The sequence below is a fragment of the Vanellus vanellus genome (assembly GCF_965231255.1).
Source record: "Vanellus vanellus genome assembly, chromosome: 3".
Taxonomy (NCBI): domain Eukaryota; kingdom Metazoa; phylum Chordata; class Aves; order Charadriiformes; family Charadriidae; genus Vanellus; species Vanellus vanellus.
This window is the reverse complement of record NC_138907.1, coordinates 7,321,542-7,341,678: the sequence shown is the minus strand read 5'-3', so window position 1 is coordinate 7,341,678 and position 20,137 is coordinate 7,321,542. Positions and strand designations below refer to the sequence as shown.

The following is a 20,137-nucleotide window of genomic DNA, read 5'->3' as shown; positions in this document are numbered from 1 at the left end:
GGCATGGAAATGCTGTATCGCACACATCAACAAGGGCAAAATGTGGTTCTTATTACAAGAAATGATGAAGCAGAAGGAGAGAACGCGGTTTGAAGTTCAGATTCCGGAGTTCAAGACTTGAAGTTAAAAAAAAGAGTATGTTTGAAAACAAATGTTCAAAAGTAGCTGTACTCTTGAGACAGACAGCGGTTGGAGTCTCACAACATTAAAATAAATTTGAAGAATGGGTACTATCAAACCAGAAGCTGATTTAATTTACAGTGTCTGCCTAGGCCAGTGTCGTCACCTCTCCTAAGGGATGCACACATCACCACACTGGGCAACTGGGAAGTGAACTGCACTGCTGGAAAACTTGCTCCATCGCCTGCCAATGGTAATTAGCTGAGGTCCTGAAACACAGGGGATTTCTATCCCTTATGCGTTAGCTAACTAGACTCTTCTCACAACATATGTAAATATTTTTTTTTCAAGTTTCCAAGGATAATTGGGCTAGAGGGTTCCAGAGGCTATTTGCGCATTGTACAGTATTTAATATCTGTGTGCTGCTTTCTCTTTTTTCTCTGTAGTCTGAATGTTCTTGTATTCTGTGAAAGAATAGATAAGAGGTTTCAGTTCACTTCACACTTTTTGCTTCTTTAGATATATTTTATGGCATTCCCTTCCGCTTATTTCCTCTCTAAGCTAAACATTCCCCGTATTTCCAGCCTCTGCTTACTCAAAACTTATCACCTGTTACTGCCTTTTTGAAGCTCCAAATTGGACTCACTTTTGTGCTGCCAATTATTTTGCAGACATATGCAACAGAACTGAAGGCACTGAGTCTCTCAGCAGAACGCAGGCTGTTTTGGCCTGGTCCAATCATATGAATCTTGACATTATATACTTTCTATAATGAACATTTGGTACTTTTTCTTCATACTACGTTACCACTGCCTGGTCAGTTCGCTTCTAAGACCAATTCCTTCCCACCCAAAGAACTCATTTTTGTGGCAGGGACAATATCTGTTGACTTTGCTGTTGTGGGGGCAAGCACTGACTTGGATTAGCTGTGGATGCAGCTCTTCATACAAGGACATACATTTACAAAATCTGTGAACGTTTTTTCAAGTTTGCTGAAAATATCTAAAGGTCTTGATAACAGCTTTTCAACACTGCAGTTGGGGAATATGTCCTCAGCAAGTGAGGAGGTTTGCGCACTCTTGGAAGCGTACGAGAGAGAACGTGAAAGCAGGAAGTTAGACAGTAGTAGTCTCGGTTGTAAATTCTGTACTTTCTGTTGCCTCTGCAGACAACCAAGAACATTGGTGTCTTAATTTCTGACTGCTACCTTCATATCTTTATATTTAATAACCTTGTAGTAGAAAGGTTACTTACAGCTTCCAGGAAGTTTTATGTTGGGGTGAAAAATAGCCTCATAAAGCCATATCTTTAGAAAGAAAAAGGATGTGTGTCACAACAGTGGCTGTTCCATTAATTATGCTGGGCCAGCTCCAAGACTTAAAATCACATGAGGATAAACCTTTTTCCAAACTAAGCCCTTAACAAAAGATTGTGTGTAAGCAACATAATCTACACAGGAAAAACTTGCTTTTTTTTTTTTTTTTTTTAATCACAACTGAGATACATTTACTGAGCACTGCATGATTCCTTCCTTACAGAGGAGTAGCTTTTTAGATCTTTGTCCCCTTAAAATATGTGCTGAAGTAGCTTCTTCCAGTTAGTGTGCTTATTCCATAACTTTTCTATTAAAGGGGGTCACGGAGCTTTCTGAGTGGCCATCAAGAGCAAAGCGTTCACGGAGCAATTCTTGCTTTCTTACTAGCTCCTCTGTTGCTGCTTCAGGGGCCCAAATCTAGAAAATAAAGGCATTTGTAATTAATTTGGACACAACTTCTGCCACTGAAGCATTAAGAAGATACTGTTATCCAAACAGTCCTTTCCATCCTGAGATGTAGAAGAAAACTAGTGCAGCCTCCACACCAATTTGTGTATCTATAAGCAGAACATTCTCTTGTTCTCACTTCTGATCTATAACATGTCATGGGCTCAGATTAGGCGTAATGTGGGAAAGAAGATCCAAAGCTAATTGTTTAGAATGACTGACTCGGGCCCAAGATCCTCAGAGTGGAAAACAGTTATTAGCTGTAGAGTCATTGGCAATGTAGCCTTATTTCCCTGATACCATTGCAGAAACTAGCAGAAATTAGGGTTAGGAAAATGGTAAACAAACTCCAAACAAAACCTCTTAGTCAGCAATGGTATTCTCTTCCTTTTTAAGGAGGAAAAAAAAATAAACTACTTCTCTGGTCTTTTTCTGTTTCTTAGTTATTTGTGAATGAGTTTTAACAAGTCCCTGATACAAAAACTGTATTTCCAGGATTCTAACTCTAGGAAGTAAATATTTAGTGTACTGTGATCCATTTAGTTCAATAACTGTCACTGACATAAGTAACCACGTGATAACTAACTGAGAAAGTTAGAAGTTGGTGGCAGTCCCATGTACAAGAACTCCTATCCTTTAAGCATAAGAATATAAAAATCCATACCATTAATGTAGTTGTGTTTGTATTTTACTGTGGGTCCACTTTAATCCTATTTTCAAACCTGATATGAGCTTGTTTTCCATGACAATTTGTTTTATATGTGTTTGTATATAATACATATATATGAACTCTTTAGCTTACTGTTGTTTTGTGGCAATCTCTCTAGCTTGGGTCACATCATGTACAAGCTAGTTAAATTGTGAAGTCATTTCATCAGATTGTTCTGGTTTTTGATCTACAGCAATATCTACCTTTAAATTAATTTGAAACTGCTCATGTTTTGCTGCTGTACGTACTTTCCTGGGTTTGAATGCGATGTCATCTTTCTTGGTAGCACCACTGGTTATCAGAGAGTTCAGATAAATAACACTGTCCTTAGGGGAATGTGTTTTCTTTTCAAGAATGGATTTTTCTACAACTGGCAGAGAAACCTGTGAAGGCTGAAAGAGAAGTTATCAGTTATACAAATACAGCACCTTCAGAAGCAAGGCACACATCCTGTATCTTCTGATACTTCTTTTGCTATCTGTTTACTGTGCACGTATTTTTCTTAATCTATTCAGAATTTGGGTTTGTTCAAGCTGATTTTTTTTTTTTTTTTTTATAACCAAAATTTGTGAGGGAAACTTTTAAAAGGTAGAGGATGACTCTCCTTTTTGGACACTAAAACGTTAACTGTTCTTTAAGACTCACAAGACAATCACCTAGTACCACTGGTGATCCCATCCTGTGCCAGGTGAGGAATAAATAAGCACCCTAGGTTGTCATCCTCCTGCTTATGAATGCCCTATACTATCCCTGACAAATTCAAAACATTTTTGAAAAGGGAAAACTAACATTTGGCTACTGGGACATACTTACTATGCTGTTCAGGGCAGGATTGCTGAAGGACACTTCCAGCAATGCAGATACAATTGCATTTTCTCTCTAAATAGCATCCCGGGTTTGACTAACAAGTACCCATGGTAAATCGGGAAGATCTCATCCACAGTAAGACAACTAGGATGTGGTCAGGGAGGCTGATGTCAGTTTGGGGACTAGGGCAATGGTAAGGTACTCAAGGCTCCTGGGGGTGCAGGAAAGGCATTCAGAAGTGCAACAGCCAAACATCAGTGTGGGATTTGAGAAGCAGGACTTGGGTCGACAGTCGAAGAGGAAGGATCGGAGACAAGATGGGAAACGAGAAGTCAGCAAGTCTGATATCACCTCAATGAGTTTGATTAGCAGAATAGAAGAAACAGCTGTTCTCTTTAAGAAATTACGGTTACTAGTTCTTCAGTATTTGTCAAAACAGAGCTGGATGATTGTAAACATCGGGGTTGGCGGGGGGAGAAGGAAGAGGAAACGTTTTTCTGTGTCCTGTCAGTGATGTAGGGCATAATTTTTAAGTGGGACTGGAGAAGACATGAAGTTAATATAATTAACAAGTCAAAATTTCAACCAATGAACAAGTACTAGTACTGGCAAGAACAAGCACTGGCTTTGGAAAATAGTCACTTTAACAAAACTGCCTGTTTTATAGCTTTAGAGAGATATGGATGGCAAATACATGAAAGAAAGAAGCACTCTACAAACTATTAGCAAATCAATCCTGTGTTACCACCTCTCATACCTCTTTTTTCACAGTTTGTACCTCTACAGGCATCAGTGTAGAAGGTGACTTTGGCTTCACAACTTTTTCTTTCCCTGCTTCTTTTTTTTCTGGTACTTTTGGCAAATTTTCCAGTTTGTTTTGGAGCAGATCAATTATTCTAGAATCTGCAAACACTTTAGCAATATCAAGAGCATTCTTTCCTGTATTTAAAAAAAAAAACAAATATGTCTATAAGCCACGAAAAGGAACCTTGACACTTATTGCAACTGGATAATGACACTACAGTCAACTGAACTTAATTAGGCTCTATTTTATTCATCATTGAGTGTGCCAGCAGCAACCTAACATTGGTGCGAGGGCTGGAAGTCATGAGCACTGCTTGCAGAAATAAATGCTTGCAGAAACGAGCCTTGAGACCAAATATTGCAGGAATTCTTGGAGTGGTTCCTTTGCTCTTAATGTCCTGACATTTGCAGCTTAATATAATGGTCCTGCAGGTTGTAATTTTGATCTTTGAGAGCATTTAGCACTAGGAGATGGCTAGCATAGTACAAGGTTAGGAATGTAGACCAAGTAGTTGTAGGTATCCACCTCTTCCAGTGCTTACCCTGTGGCTGGCAAGGAGTCAAGAGAAAGCCCTATGGTTTAAATAGTGCTCAACACCTTCAGTGCCTAAGATCCAGGAGAATTTTTCCTTTCTTATGAGATGAGATACTGTAGCTGTAAAGTAGTTGCGAGGCCAAACTGCCATGTGAATTGGAACTTCACGTGGTAACAGAAATGGAGAATACACATCCCTTCTACAAGCAGGGTTTCACCTATAAGGCATTTTGGGAAGGAAAGTCTCATTACATAGCAATATTGCTTCCTATGTTAGAGCAAGGGCTTAAAATGTCATAAATGTTAACTGTTTAAATTACTCCAAAAATAAAGGAAATAACACTGAATGAGGAATCTGCTGTACACTTCAGTATCAGTTCAGATTTGTTTTTCTTTTAAGTATTTTTTTCTCAGGGAGTAATATTTACATGCTAAGCAGCAAGAATTTTTTTTTAACCAGTGCTGTCTGTGCATAAAAATAAATCATTTAAATGGGTGGCAAAGTACATGCTGGCCACAACTAAAATGTAATTTTCCATGAAATAATATTAATAACTAGCTAGAATTTTTTTCATTAAAGCCACTTATAACTCTGTATATATCCTGTGAGGAGCAATAGCCTCCTTAATCACATAATTAATCATGTTACTTTATTTTCTAGATGCATAAAACCCAGGAAAGCTGACTACTTAGAATAGTGACTCCACACTGTAGAAAACTAATTCAACCTCTGACCTTCATCCCAATCCTGACAGCAATCATAAATTCAGAACGCTTCTCAAAGTGTTCCAAGAACTTAGTTTTTTTTAATAAAACATGTATACACATAAGGAAACCAGTCTTTGGGGGAGAGATTGATATTTACCGTTGCTGTTTGTCATTTCGATGTTAGCACCTGCATCGATTAAAAAATAGACTATATCCAATCTGCAGATCTCAATGGCTCTCATTAGTGGGGTTGCATTGCCTATTGCAGGTGCATCCACTGCTGCTCCAGCCTTCACTATCAGCTCAGCAATATCTAGGTGTCCGTTATAGCAAGCGTGATGGAGGGGAGTCCACATGAAATTGTCTGTTGCATTTACATCAGCCCTACAAAAGCGTAAGAGGAGTTGTGGCAGATGAAGTAACACACAGTAACATCCACAGCTCCAAGTACAATCAATGTTAACTGCCCACTGCAATGGCATATTCAATGTAAATAAATACTTTCATATTGCTACTGCTACTCTGAAACCATTTTAGTATCTGATATATAGCTTGTCATGGAATATTAACTGCAAAAGTGTGCCTGGGTGGTGACCATATGCCCCTCTAAGCCAACACGGTGTCCTGTACATGGAGGTTTTCACAAATACAAAGAAAAATGGGCAAACAGCTCAGTCCTCTAAAATGCTGCTGGTGTTTGTGCTCCACCTTCCCTGAGAATGGCAAAAAGCAGATTAAGGAATTTGGAAAAGAATGCTCCTGGGCCAAGAACAGGTGCTCTAAAATGCGGCAAAATTGCCTACTGTCCAATCTACAAATGAATTAGAGAAGGTCTATCTCAGAAAAAACGGGGATTTAAAACTTTTTCAGCCATTGTGTTGATATAGTAGATCTGTCTCTGCTCCCAGGTTAAAACTGGCATGTTCTGGAGGACACAAGAGAGACGTTTGCCGTGTGCTGCCTTCGGAGGGGAAAAGCATTATCAGCCCTTTAGCAACTTGCTGCCTTGGGAGCTTTTGGGCTGTGGGGGCATCCGAAGGCAAGGCTTGGGGAACAAGAGCCACTTGAGCCCCTTAATGGTGTGAAGAGGGAAGAAATACAGTTCTCCCTATCTTTGAAGAAAGCATAGTCTGTGATATGCGCCCAGATCTGCCATTTCCTATGTGTGCCATGTGCGGGTTCAGAAGGTGTCAAGACCTCATGAGGAGCTTCCTCAGTACTCAAGCAGAGTGAATTATTTTCCACTGTATTTAGGACAGCCTAGAGGTCCTGAATTGAATTAGGGTTGCTGTTCCATTTACTCCAGGGAGAGCTGATGTCTTCCCATAAGACATGGAGGGAGAAGGAAGCTGCTTCCAGGGATAGCTTTTTGCTTTTCAGGTCAGATGGTTAAGATTTAACTCTAGATCAAAAGAACAGATTCATCTGTTTATCTTTTCTTGTTTAAATTTCTGATCTTTTTTCAGAATTCTACCTTTGGTGAGATCTTACCACAGTAAATTCCCCCAACCCACCAGTTTTACCTTTGTAATCTTTCAGTTGCTTAGCCATTATGGTTTATTTTTATGCAGTTTTCATCTCCTTTATATTTCTCATTAAAATAAGCAGTTCCAGTTATTCCACTTTCTCTCTCAACCCAACCTCCATGCCTGTATTCATACTCTGTCTGCCCCTGAAATCCTTTTGGCTAACTTCACTCTATCAGAAACAAACAGATTGAAGAGAACAGGGACAACACGGCACTGACTTAAACATTCTTCAGCATTTTCTCCTGATCAAGGACTGAATTTGCCTTTAGCCCAAATTTAATTTATTTCTGAGTTTTTCTGGAACAAGATAGATAGTAGATACCACCAATTTATGTTTAAACCTCAGCATTTTCTATAGCTCTGGATAAATATTTTATTTTCTATTCGATATGGGTTTGTGACACTGTACTGAAAAAGTTATATTGTAAAAAGTATTTGAACTCCCATGCCAAACAGAAAGTACCTGAAACTCCACACTGTTGAAAAATGCAAAGCTAAACACTGTACTGATAACTTTCCTCTCCATTTTCTGATTTCTGTCAATTTAAAAATCTTAAAATTGGTACTATTTTTTTTAAACTAAGTTATTATATTTCTAGGTCTAACTGTTAAGCATGATGAGCTGTGATTCCAGTGCTGTCTCGTGAGGCTTGATGAAAGCAGTGGAGATTAAGCTGCTAGATTAATTTGTTAACTCTTGCATCCTTGTCTTTGGAAGCCCTGAATATACACCTTTACATAACTTTCCATATGCTCCAGGAATGTCAGTGTAATTACCAGGGTGTGTAAAGGTCCCCATGTGGTGTTATGTCTTTGAGGGAACCACAGCAACAACTACAGCCACTTATCCTGAGAAATGAATGTTAAAATGAATTCTTGCTATAGGTAGGGAACAAAACTAATGTAAATATCTTTGAAAAAATGTTAATTTAAGCGTTTACATGAATGTCTGTGGGACCACAGTGGTCCCACAATAAAAAAGAAGTCATTATGCTACTACACAAGTATGACTGAATCTTTCTTAAATGGCTTTCACTTTTAAGCTGTGGATGAGATTTTTCACAAGAGTGTCCGTAGGATACAAAATTGCTGAAGCACTTCTAAAGTGAGGAACAGACCAAATAGCAGCACGTGCTTCTGGTGTAAATCCTGCTGCCTCAGCCTGCGGAGGCTTGCAGAGGAAAGTGATTAGATTATAAGGCTTTTCCCCTTAAAACATTTGCATGCAAAAGCCCTGGGATGTGGAACAGGGAAGCCCAGGATTGTCTTGATAATTCAGCTAAGAGTACCTTCATAATTTCAGGCAAGTCACTTGAGCCAGATTTCCCCAAAATCATCTGATTCTGAGACATGTTTTGAGGAAGCACTGCCGTTAGTTCATACCTACGTTTCAATATGCTGAATTTGTAGGTACTCTGCATGTGACCAAAACGTCAACAGCCCAGACACCAAAAATTTCAGACCTGTGGACTTTACTTCTTTGGTGTCTCTATTTCGCTGTTACTAAAATGTGAAAAATAATAAACTAACCCTCTGTAACTCAGGACCTTATGGAACTAACACTAACATTGAACGTTATGTAAACAGAAAACAAACCATAGTCTATTGCATCCAAATGTTTACTGGAAACTTATGCTTTTGAAAGCTCTTCCAAAATAGCAATTGGACAAAAAAGAAAAAAATCTCTGAAATGATCTTACCCCTTTTCCAGAAGATACTGCACAACATCTATGTTCCCACTTGCACATGCAGCCATCAAAGGTGTTTTGTAATATTTATCTTTTGTGTCTACTAGCACACCCTCCTCAAATGCTTTCTGTAGAGACAGAATGTCTCCTGCTCTGACAAGGTAGTTAATACTCATGTATGTTTTCCTTGGCTCTTCTATATACCAGGCACGGTCATCATGCACGGGATGGGCAGACGGGTGGTCTCGGTTAAAATGGTAGCTATCAGCAATGTTCTGAACAGCCTCAATCATGTACACAGGCAAGCCGTCTTCCCTACGTGGACACGCGCTCTTTGGAATAACACAAATCGGCACAGGGATGGCGATGCCTCTTTTGCCTCTTCGTTTCTTCCCTTTCTTCTTCTTCTTCCCTTTGGGTCCAAAGGACGTTATAAGACAGCTTTTCTGCAAGTATTTAGAGCCTTTAAAAAATTCTTCTATGTTGATTCCCTCAGAGTGAGATCCTTCATGCATTTCAGCAATAGTTTGTATTTGTTCAAGGTTCACAAAGGCGCACTGCTTCTGAATAACTGACAGAAAATCATCTTTAGCTACTGTCCCATCTCCTTGGTCAACAGCCTCCAACGCCTTGCGGAGGGCAGCCTGGTGCTCTAAGGACCAGTCGTACAGCCTCAGTGCCCAGCGGGGGTTGTCCTCCTTAGCCCCAGGCTTGGACTGTTTTTTAAAGGTATTTTCTATTTTCCGCAATTCTGCCACTGCTGCTTTAAAACCACCTTCCTTGGCAACGGCTCTTGGGGTCTTTGTTAACAAATTTGTCCATGTTGGATCACAGCCTAAAAATACGGACACAATTTCACTGATAATGCAGTGGAATTCCTAATTATATAATGTAAGAGACTTGTAATACACGTGCAACTAGTTGCCACAGGTCTACAATTTTACACTGTCTTAACTATAAATAGCGATAGTAGAGGGAACCACATTGTTATCTCAGACTTGAGGGTTAGCCACATGTCCGTATTTGTTTCCCAAAGGAAGATTCATTGGGTAACCCATGCTTACCTGTCCACTCATGATTATGTATAGAAAGGCAGAAGTCCAGTGAAAATTTTACTTTTTTACTTGAAGCGGTGAGCACCATTAAGAAGAAACAAACTAAGATTAAAATGTCACACACTGCTCTATACCCCAACCATGCAATTTGGCAATAGACCACTAGTTAAACGTTTGAATCACAAGAACAGAATGTAGGATTTTGCATGGTGCTCTTGAATCAAAGCTTGAAGGCATATAACTACCTGATTAAGTTAGAAAATGATCACAGCTTCTTTGGAACTTCAATGACCATGGGCGCCAAGTATTCTCCATGACTATGCTGAGACAAATTTTTTTTTTAAACGATCAGCAAACCAAAAATTAATTTTCTATTAGAAGATTCAATATGATACTTCTAAAAACAACTAAAACCAGAACCACTTAATACAGTCCAGTTCTAAATCATACAAACCCACGATGTTTCTGCTGCGTTCTGTAAGGAATGTTTTCTCTCAGCCACATTAGTAGAAATAAGTCATAATTAGCCTGTTAGGCACTTAATGAGAATTACGTGTGCCACGTGATACCTCAGAGAGTCAAATCTTTCACAAATGCCCAAGTGAAATCTTTCCTTTATCACAGAAAAAGAATATAGATGATAGTTGCAAAGTAACTTAGTTTAAATGTACCTCTTTGTCCTATAAACTTGCAGCAATTTGCAAATCCTCCTTCCGCGGCGTAATGAAGTGGTGTGTTACCATTCATAGCAATCAGGCCCAGGTCTCCATTATAAGCTGAAATAATCCTCAAAATCTAGAAAAACAAAGACAGTACCATCAAAAATCTTGTCTCTTTCTTAAGATGGGGAAGTGTGAGAATGATTTACAAATAAATGTGATATTATATAGTCCCAGTTTATATAGTGAACTTCTCTCCCACGCGCAGCTGATCAATGTGTGCACAACATTCAAGTTTTCTGTAGTACTGTGCTTACTTAACTGAGGAAAGAGAAACCTTGTTCAGCTGTAGGCATCAAGAACAATCTTCACTCCCGCCAGCCTAGTGCAGGCCAGTGTCTTAAAGGAACGCTCACAGTGCATGCACAATCAAAGCTGCGTAATTTTGTATACTTTGAAGATGATATGGGGGATGAGGAAGAAAGCGCCTACCTGCAGCTCTTTGCATCTGCCCTTCTTATAACGGTAATGTTTCATCCAAGTTACACAGCTGTGACATGCCACATGTTGAGAGAAACAAGCTCTCCAGTGGAGCTGGTCACACCAGACAGCCACACTAGCACAAACACTCAGAGGTACCTTGGCAAAAAAGGCTCTGCACTTATGAGAGACATTCTAGATTCTATCACTGCTGGATTCCCTTTGATGCTTAAAAAGAAGCTGCTTTGGATTACTGGTTATTATGCTTTGATCAGCTGAGATACTGGACTCAAAAACAAACAAACAAACAAAAAAAAACCCCAAAACCTCAAAACATCCAACCCCCCAAAAAACAAACAAAAAACCCACCCCAGGTTTGGCTTTGAAGCAATGGTTTAACAGCAAAAATGATGATACCTCAAAAAAGCCTCCTTTGGCCGCAAAATGTGCAGCACTGTGTCTTTCAAGGTCAAATAGGTTAACATCGACTCCTCTCTCAAGTAGACTGCGCACCAGCTCAAGAACGCCTTCTCTTGCAGCTTCCATTAAGGCTGTGCGACCCGTAGCCTGCGAGATAGAAAGAAAACAATTCAGAATTTGTTTTGTATGCTAATTCAGGTTGGAACAATATGATCTGATTGTTGCAAGGTGGCATAAAATTGCAGGTCTCCTTTTTAGGTATTACCAAAAAAAGTAGACAAGTCTAATAGTCTCAAAGATGTTTGTAGGTAAACTTTTAAGAATCTAGTCATAATGCTACTAAAATATGTACAGTCAAATCCCAGTGACTCAAATACTTTAGTAACTTGAGTCCCTTGAATAGTCCCCATGAAAATAAATTCCTTAGTTAAGGAATTCTTTATTCTGTGTGCATGCTCTCATGCACATTTACAAAATTTAACACAAAATACCACCTCTATCATGACAGAGCATAAGGAGCTATGGCGGGAGGAGTGCTACAGGGAAGGCAGAGCAACTGGGAAATTTCACTACTGTTCTGTCTGAGAGGAAACGTTCACATTCTAATATATTAGTGCTGTCTATTTTTCTAGATAATAGTGTATGTTTGTGATTAGCAGCACCTATTTTCTTTATAATGGCTGACTTTGGTAGATCTGGCGACCTTCTCAAGAACAGAGCACATCTTGGATCAGGGGCCACCTGCTATTAACATGTTGGCCCACAGCAACACTTAGAATATAACTTGGCCACTCTAAAGAGCGGCAAAGAGAGCAGTGAGCCATGGATATATCCCACTGAACCATACGTTCTTCCCTGATATCTCTCTTTATCTGGGCCTAGCAAACCATTCCCATTATGTAACCAGGTATGTGCCCATCATATTACCAAAAAAAAAGCAGGCTTCTCACATTGCAGGTACAGTGAGTGCACGAAGTGGACACCTGCATGAGAGGATGGGACAAGGATGTCCAAACATTGGTTTTGCTAAAGCTACGAGCTAGGAAGGATACTGCAAAACTAGGACCAAAGCAAAAACCATGGGTAGCTTTAAGGGAGAGCTTAAGCTCCTTGACTTGGTGAACAGTACAGAGCTTCAGTCCTTCAGGTCTTTGTTAAATTACAGAAGTGAACAAATAAATGAATAAGACATACAAAAGAGAGAAAGGAGTTTCTTATGCCTCGTCCCCCGCCTTGATTCCCTGTCAGGTTTTTCAGGCTGGACTCACCTTTTAGTGAATATTATTTCTACCTTGAAAACCTGAAGGCACACTGAGGCAAAGTAAAAATCAGCACTGGTCCACTGATGTACAGTGAACTGCAACTCTCAAGAGCTGCCCAGTTATGTTTGTTTTTTTGTAAAATATTTGCATTCTAATCTACAAAAATCTAAATCAGGATATGTGATTCAAGCAGAAGACATAAATCCCTGCTCCTGCAGAAAAGGGGGATACAGAAGAAGGGAATAGGCATGGCCACAGAGTTAAACACTTGTCACTGCTTTATCATTTTAACGTGAGGATTTAAGGTCATATAGTCTAGTCATCTGGTAACGATTCTGTACTCCTGTATATACGTTCTTATTTACAGAAATATTCATACTGGGTTTCTTGCATTGGGATTTGCTCCTCTTTCCAAGAAATTCAGACATATTTCTTTAATATCATGAGCTTGCTCACAGGCTTGTAGAAATACAGGCTTCCCATCAGTAGTACAGTTGTTAACGTCTGCACCATAATCCAAGGCAATTTGCATGCAGTGGTAGTGCCGCCTTGTAGGTAAAATGCAGTAAAACAAAACTCCTGCAAAGAGAAACAGCAGGGATTCATGTGTGATCCTGAATGGTAAGAAAGGTTACTTGGGCTATAAGCTTCACAGCTGAACAGACAAACTCCTTCAATAGGGACCCATCAACTTCTTTTAGGGTATACACATGCAAAAAAGACTTCTAGTTTAGGGCCTCTGAACTTGGGGAGTAAACCAGAATTTAGTATGTGACAGGTCGTGGGAGTATTGTGTTTCTCAATCGCAAGTTATCTTCCAGCTATGTACTGGAGGGACCTACGACTTAAAGGCCGAGACTGTTCAGGGAGAGTTATTTTCATTTTCATCAAAGCTCTTATGGCCAATAGCTTCTGTTGAGCTGTAAGGATTACCCTCAACCACAGTTCCTCTCTACAGACTAGACACATCATAGGTAGCAAGTGTGTAATGCAGCAAGGGGTCATTTTATGGTATTTATGGTCTGATATGGTTCCCTTTTACTTACCTTTCCCTTCATTATCCACAGCAGTCATGTCTGCTTTAGCTTTTGCTAATAAATCCAAAACCAACTCATGGCCTAGCTCAGCTGCCTTCATTGCTGGAGTACGTCCCATTTTGTCCTGGACATCTGGATGAGCTCCCTGTTCCAGCAAGAAGCTGCACATATCGGTGTCATTTTTAATACAGGCCAAATGAAGGGCGCTATATCCTTCCATAGGCTCTGTGAAATTAATGAGATTTGGGAATCCATTCTGGACCAGCTTTTCTATTTGCTTCTTGTCTTTCTGGTGAACGCACTGAAGAAGTTTGTAGATCTGTAAGTTTAGAAGTCTGTTATCTACTGGTAACATCCTGGAGTACAAAAAAAAATGCTTCTTTCAGGGAAGGAATGTCTGCATGGGGAGAGAAGAAAACATGTAAATTCAGAGATGAGATTATAATTACATGCCAGTAAGAACAGGAATCAAACTATGTTCAAGGCATGAAAATATCCACTTTAACTTGACAGAGCACTAAGCTTTGAATGAATTTATCTCATTTAGTAGATACAGCATATAGAGAGAGACGATACAAGCACACGTAGCACCTTGCAAAACTGTTCTTTTTAGTCTTCAAACTGTTCTGAAGTCTTATTCAAGGCAAAAATTAAGTTAAGAAAGTGTAAGGTAACTGCTTTCCATCCAAGGAACTGTTACAATCTCCAATTACTTGGAAGCCTAAGAGGAGGCTGATCATCTGTTACTTTAATACTTCAAAGAGGGAAAAAAAATCACAAGTTGTAGTGTTCTCTACACTTGCTGAAACATAAAATTGATACTAGCATCACCTCATCAATTCCTGAGCACCTTCCTTTTTTTTGGTAGCTGGTGCATGAACTTCCTGCCAGGCTATGTAAAAGAGCAAATTGCATTTCTCCGCAGCAAAACCCTTGGGGAAAAAAGATGCAGACAGTGAGGTACGGGCATTCTCACAGGGTGATACAACACCTGCTTCTCAAGAAAAGCGTGGTGCAGGAAACCAGCTTTGCATTTGCCTCAGTTCCAATTTTTTTTTTTTTTTTAAGCTTTTTGTCCTATTTTAGCTAGTCTCAGCACTTGCAGCTGGAGGGCCAAGCAAGGGGCAGACATTATAAGGACCATTTCTGAAGCTTGCTTAAGTGGATGGGAAGCTTCCAATCGGTTTCAGCAAGCCTTGGGTCAGCCCGTCCTCCAAAAATGATTGGGCTTACAGGACACACTAAAAAAATGTGGAGGAATAGTGTCCTGTTAGGGAATATTTGGGGGTGGAGGGGGTATTGGCAATATAGCCTGTAAATGGATATGATATTCAATGAATATGGATTTGGATTTATGTTATAGATTATCCTTGAGATTCAGAACAGTGTTAGTGCTACATCTTGCACAAACACTACACTCAGTCTCTGAAGTATACACATCCAGCATAAGCTTGTCCCAGAATGCCATGTTTTCCAGCGGGTGAGATGACACACTTGCAAAACAAGTCTAAAACTAAAGTGAAATAAGTCCGTGATTAGGTATTACTTGCTCCCTACAACCTTTGCCCCATTAATGGGATGAGATTCACAGCACACCATATACTAACTGCGCACTTTCCTTTTTGCTCACAGGGTAATGTATTACACTCCATTACAATTTTAGCCCCAGTTCAGCCTGATCATTTTTTCCTGCTTTTGAGATGCTTATCATAGTATTCTTTCAATACTTCACACACTGTAACAAAATCATTTCCGTAAACATAAGTGAAATTATTTTCATCACAATGGCAAAGTATGTTATCACAATTCAACCACCAGTAAGATCCTACCCAGTTTAAAGTCTTTGCTTCAAAGCATTAAAAGCCAGCAATTTACATGAAAACAACTGTAACATTTTAACTGTGACAGTTAATATTTCTTTGCAAAATTTCTTGAAAGTGACTGGATCGAGTTTTATTAGAAGTTTCTACAGTAACATAATCAAAGTAGAGACAGGTGGGATAGAAAACTCTACCCAGTGTCAGGTACAGTTACAAGCAAGTGAAACAGGCTCCTATAATGAAAATTTAACTACAGCATCTTGCAAATTTTCATTAAGTAAATGCTACCAACCATACGTACTTCACAGTTTTTACCACTCAACCTGTAACAGATGTTTTAACAGAGAATGAGGGATTGTTAATGTGGCTTTGAGACAGTCATGCTCTGGGGAGGGCTTCATGAAGCTATAATCATAAATCCCAAGCTTGTAATATCTGCTTCGCAACAATTTTATCTGTTGACAAACATCAACAGAATCGCTACCTTCAGCCTGCCAGCTTGCATCATCGTTCTGGTTGGGAGCATGAGCATATTTCAAATTCAGATTAATCCTTTTCCTGGTACACCTAGTATTAAGAAAATAATTTTAATCAGATTCTTGTTTTCTCTCAAAGCTTTCCAAGCTGTGATCGAGGTACATTGATAGAAAGGGAAGGTCTGGTGGCCACCACTCTCACCAGCTCACTGTTGAAGCCTTGTGCCCGACTGCTGATGGAAGTACTTGTGACTCCCTTTTTTTAAGTTTTCAACATTTTTTCAGTTTCAACATTTCGAGTTGAAAACATCCCTTTAATTAACACTATTCACAAACCACTAAACAAAATTTTCATGTGTTTTATCTTTAGTGAGAGAAAATAGCTTAGCACTTTCTAAATTTAATCCATTCACATGCTGGCCATAGAGATAAGCGTGAGCCCTACGTGCCAGTATAAAAGAGACGAATATGGTATCAGTGCCACACTGTATTTACAGCTTTATACAAATAATTGCACTGGATTTTTGGCTGTGACTAATGTTTAATGGGAGTGATGCAGCAAAATCCTCCTAAAACAGAATTCCAGTATAACGAATAGCCTGTAATGCTGGGTTTTCTCTTTGATCCCTTCTTGGTGTTAACTCCCAACAAATGCTTTGTCTTGGGGTAAGGCATAGCTCAGCGCTGAGCGACGGCTGCCTCTTCTCTGAACCGAGCAGGTTCCAACCCCGTGTTGACATCTCTGCCCCAACGCCGCCCTCTGGGAAGCCGGGCCCAGTCCGGAGGTGCCGGCCTGGACTGCACCAAAAGGTGTGCGTTGCGTTCTTTTGTCTTTCGGTTCCCCCTCACTTTAGTGTTCACCCAAACTGGAATGGAACTGGGCCCGAGAGGGGCCGGCCAGTGTCTGGCAATCAGGGGAACAAGCAACACCTGCTGAGGAGAGGGGCCCGGCCCAGAGGAGGTCACTCCCTGGCCGGGAGGAGAGGGGAGGAGAGGAGAGCTTGGACCCCCCACAGGCTCCGGCTCTGTGGGGACGTTGGTGCCGAGGCGCTGCTGGGTCCGGGATCAAGGAAGGGGACGTGCACCCGCTGCCTCGGAGCCCGCAGTGCCGGGGAAGCCAGGTAAGGGGTAAAGCCGCCATTTGCCGGTTCTCCTCAGGTCGGGGCTCGGAGGGATGGGTGGCCCGTAGGGGTGACTGGCTTTAACGGCAGAGAAACTTCTGGAAAGGGAGCGTGTTGCGGAGCCGGCACTGGCCCACGCCGTGCTGAAAGGGTGAGGACTTGCCAGTCCGACGGTGCGGAGAGACGGCCTGAGGTAACTCCCAGCCCGCCCTCTTCCGAGGGGGGCGCGGGGCGGGAGGGGGGCGCTGGTGCCGCGAAGCGTGTGGAGGATTTCGTTCAGAAATGTGAAGCACGGCAGCCCTGTGGTGCCGCTCGGCACCGCTCGCAGGGCCCTACGCTGGCACTGCTCGCCCCGGCCCCCCCAGCAGCTGGGGAGGCGGGCGGGCGCCCGCCTCCTCTCAGCCACCCTCCCTCACACCGCCATGGCCGCCCGCGGCGGCCCGCCCAGGCCGCAGCCCCGGCGCCGCCCCTCACCGGCCCCTCACCTGAAGAACCACGGGTCCCCCAGAGCCCGCCGGCCGGGCCCTCAGCGCCGCGTCGCCCCGCCGGCCGGAGCCGCTCCCGCCATTGCCGCCCGCCGCCTCCGTGGCAACGGGGCGCCCGTCCCGGCAACGGCGGCGGGCGGGGGAGAGGCGTGAGGCGGCGGCGGCTCTCCTCAGCGCCGACCCTCCCCGAGAGCGGGGGGACACACACTTGTTTCACCTGTAAATTTCACCAGAACCTGTTCCCGCAAAGACGGAGGGACGAGGCCTGTGTGTGACACAACTCCCGAGCCCTCCCTAGGGGGTTTGTGGTGTAAATTAAGGCACGTTAGGACTGAGTTGAAACACAATTGCTCGTAGACGTGACTGGAAGGAGAAACCGACTTACTAACAGGGAGGAAAAAAAAGTAAATGTCAGCGCTAAAAAATGGGAGAAAACGCTCAAAACTGTGTCAGCCAGTTGAAGCATAAGCGATTCTAGAAGGCGACCCCCAGGAACGCTCCCAGGCTCTCCCCGTGCCCTTTCCGTCCCGTCCCCAGCCACTGCTCCGCACTCCGTGTGGGGCCATGGCGGAGAGGCCGGCTGCCGCAGAGAGGCTGGCTGTCCTCTGCCCGGCTGCGGCTGGCTCTTGAACGGTTTGCCAAACGCCGCCGGCGCGAGGAAGTTCAACAACCCGAGTCGTTTTCCTGACGTGAAGTCTCTCCTGCCAGGGGAGCGGTGACCCCGCAGCTGGACGCAGGCCCAACGGCGTGGAAAGGCGGGCGACACGAGGCGTGGGGCTGCCTGGTGAGTCACAGTGACAGAGAATGTCATTTTAGCATAAAGCATTTCCTTGTTTCCCCTGCAAGGAGCGCGGTGTGTACAGTAGCTATTTCGTGCTAGCTGGATTATTAGTCTTGCACTGTTCTGCCATGGGGGATTGCTTTCCTCTTTGGAAAATATATTGTCCAGCTCCATCTCCTCTTTCTCCTCGGTCACGCTAGATGCTGCAGACATGGCACAGCAGCAGATATTTCCCTGCCTGTTCTGTGCCATTTGCTTTTGCTGCAGCCACAGACAAGGAGACACGTTTCACGGCCTAAGGCCCAGGTGCATTCTTTTTTCACTTTGTGGAGTAGCACACGTTAAATGCACATTATAAAAGCTAGCACATGTATTTTGAAATTTAGTCCAGTATGAAGATACCTGAGGATCCTGCCTGACACACCTGCATGATTTAACTCTGGAAATTTTGGAAATTCGGGAACCAGACCATAACATGTGTGGGTACTTGGTATTTCACCCCAAGTGTGGGTGTGTGTGTAAGCACATGTGTATTTGGGTGGGGATATTTAGATTTTTATGCTTGATTTATTTTCTCACAGTGATCATTTTTCCATGAGCTTTTTGAGAGTGATAATTAGGACTCATGATTGAAGAAGCAAAACATCCTTTTTCAACAGCTGAACATCATGCTGGATGTTTCAAAGCACTGTGGCTTCACAAGCACAGCATCTCTGCCTTGCTGGCTGCTGCTCTGGTATTGGGGTACCGCAACAGCTCCAAAATAAATAGGATCAATTTCCCGTTAGAGAAACTTGCAGTATACCCTGCCTTTAGAGATAAATACAACTCACCAGAGAAAACTATTCCAAGGTCTGAAGCCTCAAGCTGTTGGGGCTCTTTTGGCTGACAGCTCAGTTCTGGAGTGCCAGGCTAATGCAGAAATGCAAGTGGGATGGTGGTGTTAAAAATGTAACTGACTGCGCTAAGGAAAGAAAGGTGTAAACTGCCCAGAGCTTTGAACATACCCTAGAGCCTTGTAGCTGGCAATTACAGCCCCCAGAGCCAAACCTGGGAAACATATCACAGCACAAATTGAGACATAGTTCTCGCATGGTTTGGTATAGACCAGGGTGTCTGTGCACCACCTGAATCTTCATCTGAGGGCAGCACTGTCCAGAGGTTTGTTGTGGCCTAGGTTCAGGTGGCCTTGAGGCCACTCTGTCCTGGGTGCTTTAAGCACGTACCCTCCCCTCCCACACAGAGACATCTCAAGCGGACCACAGTCAGGAAGGAGCAATGTCCGTGCCTGGGACAATTCCAGAGGTGTTCCACTGGCTTTACGGCTACCTGGATGAATACCATTTGTGGAGCCCATAGCAGATAGCTTTTGCCCACCGTGTCAGCATCTGATAATGAGATAATCAGTAGTAAATTATTTCCTAACCAGAATTATTCCAAAGAACATTTATTACTGAGAAGCATATATGTTTTCCCCTTGTTTTTACACACTCTTAAACATTAACCTCAATTGCTGCTACAACATACATGCTTCATCTTGGTAGGTAAATCCCTCTTTACTGATATGCTCACTTTACAGCTCCAAAATGGTCTAATTACGCATGAAAAGATTTCACTGCTGAACAGCTGCTTCAAAGTGTTTGAAATATAAAGGCTGTGAAGTTTTGTTTGGTGCTAGCAGAAGGTGCCAGACTGACAGCACTGCACAGTCCCCGTACGGAACAAGTGGAATAATATAGCTGTCACCCTCAGTATCACTTGCTGTCTTTGTATTGTGCTGGTGTTTCTATGTCAATGTAAAAGCGCAAGGATGCTACGAATGTCCCAGAGCCAACCTCTGGAAAGAGATTGTGCACCATAAGGTCTCTCGCATGCTGGT

General features: G+C 42.3%; 1 protein-coding gene across 1 annotated transcript; it reads right to left on the bottom strand.

Moving 5' to 3' along the window:
* Positions 1–1,632: 1,632 nt before the first annotated feature.
* Positions 1,633–13,930, bottom strand: ANKEF1 (ankyrin repeat and EF-hand domain containing 1; the record flags this gene model as incomplete). Its single annotated transcript, XM_082481138.1, has 7 exons — positions 1,633–1,852; positions 2,840–2,983; positions 4,156–4,337; positions 5,603–5,829; positions 8,675–9,497; positions 12,995–13,117; positions 13,585–13,930. The coding sequence occupies 7 exons, from the start codon at positions 13,928–13,930 to the stop codon at positions 1,727–1,729; spliced, it is 1,971 nt and encodes a 656-aa protein (XP_082337264.1). The 3' UTR covers positions 1,633–1,726.
* Positions 13,931–20,137: the final 6,207 nt, after the last annotated feature.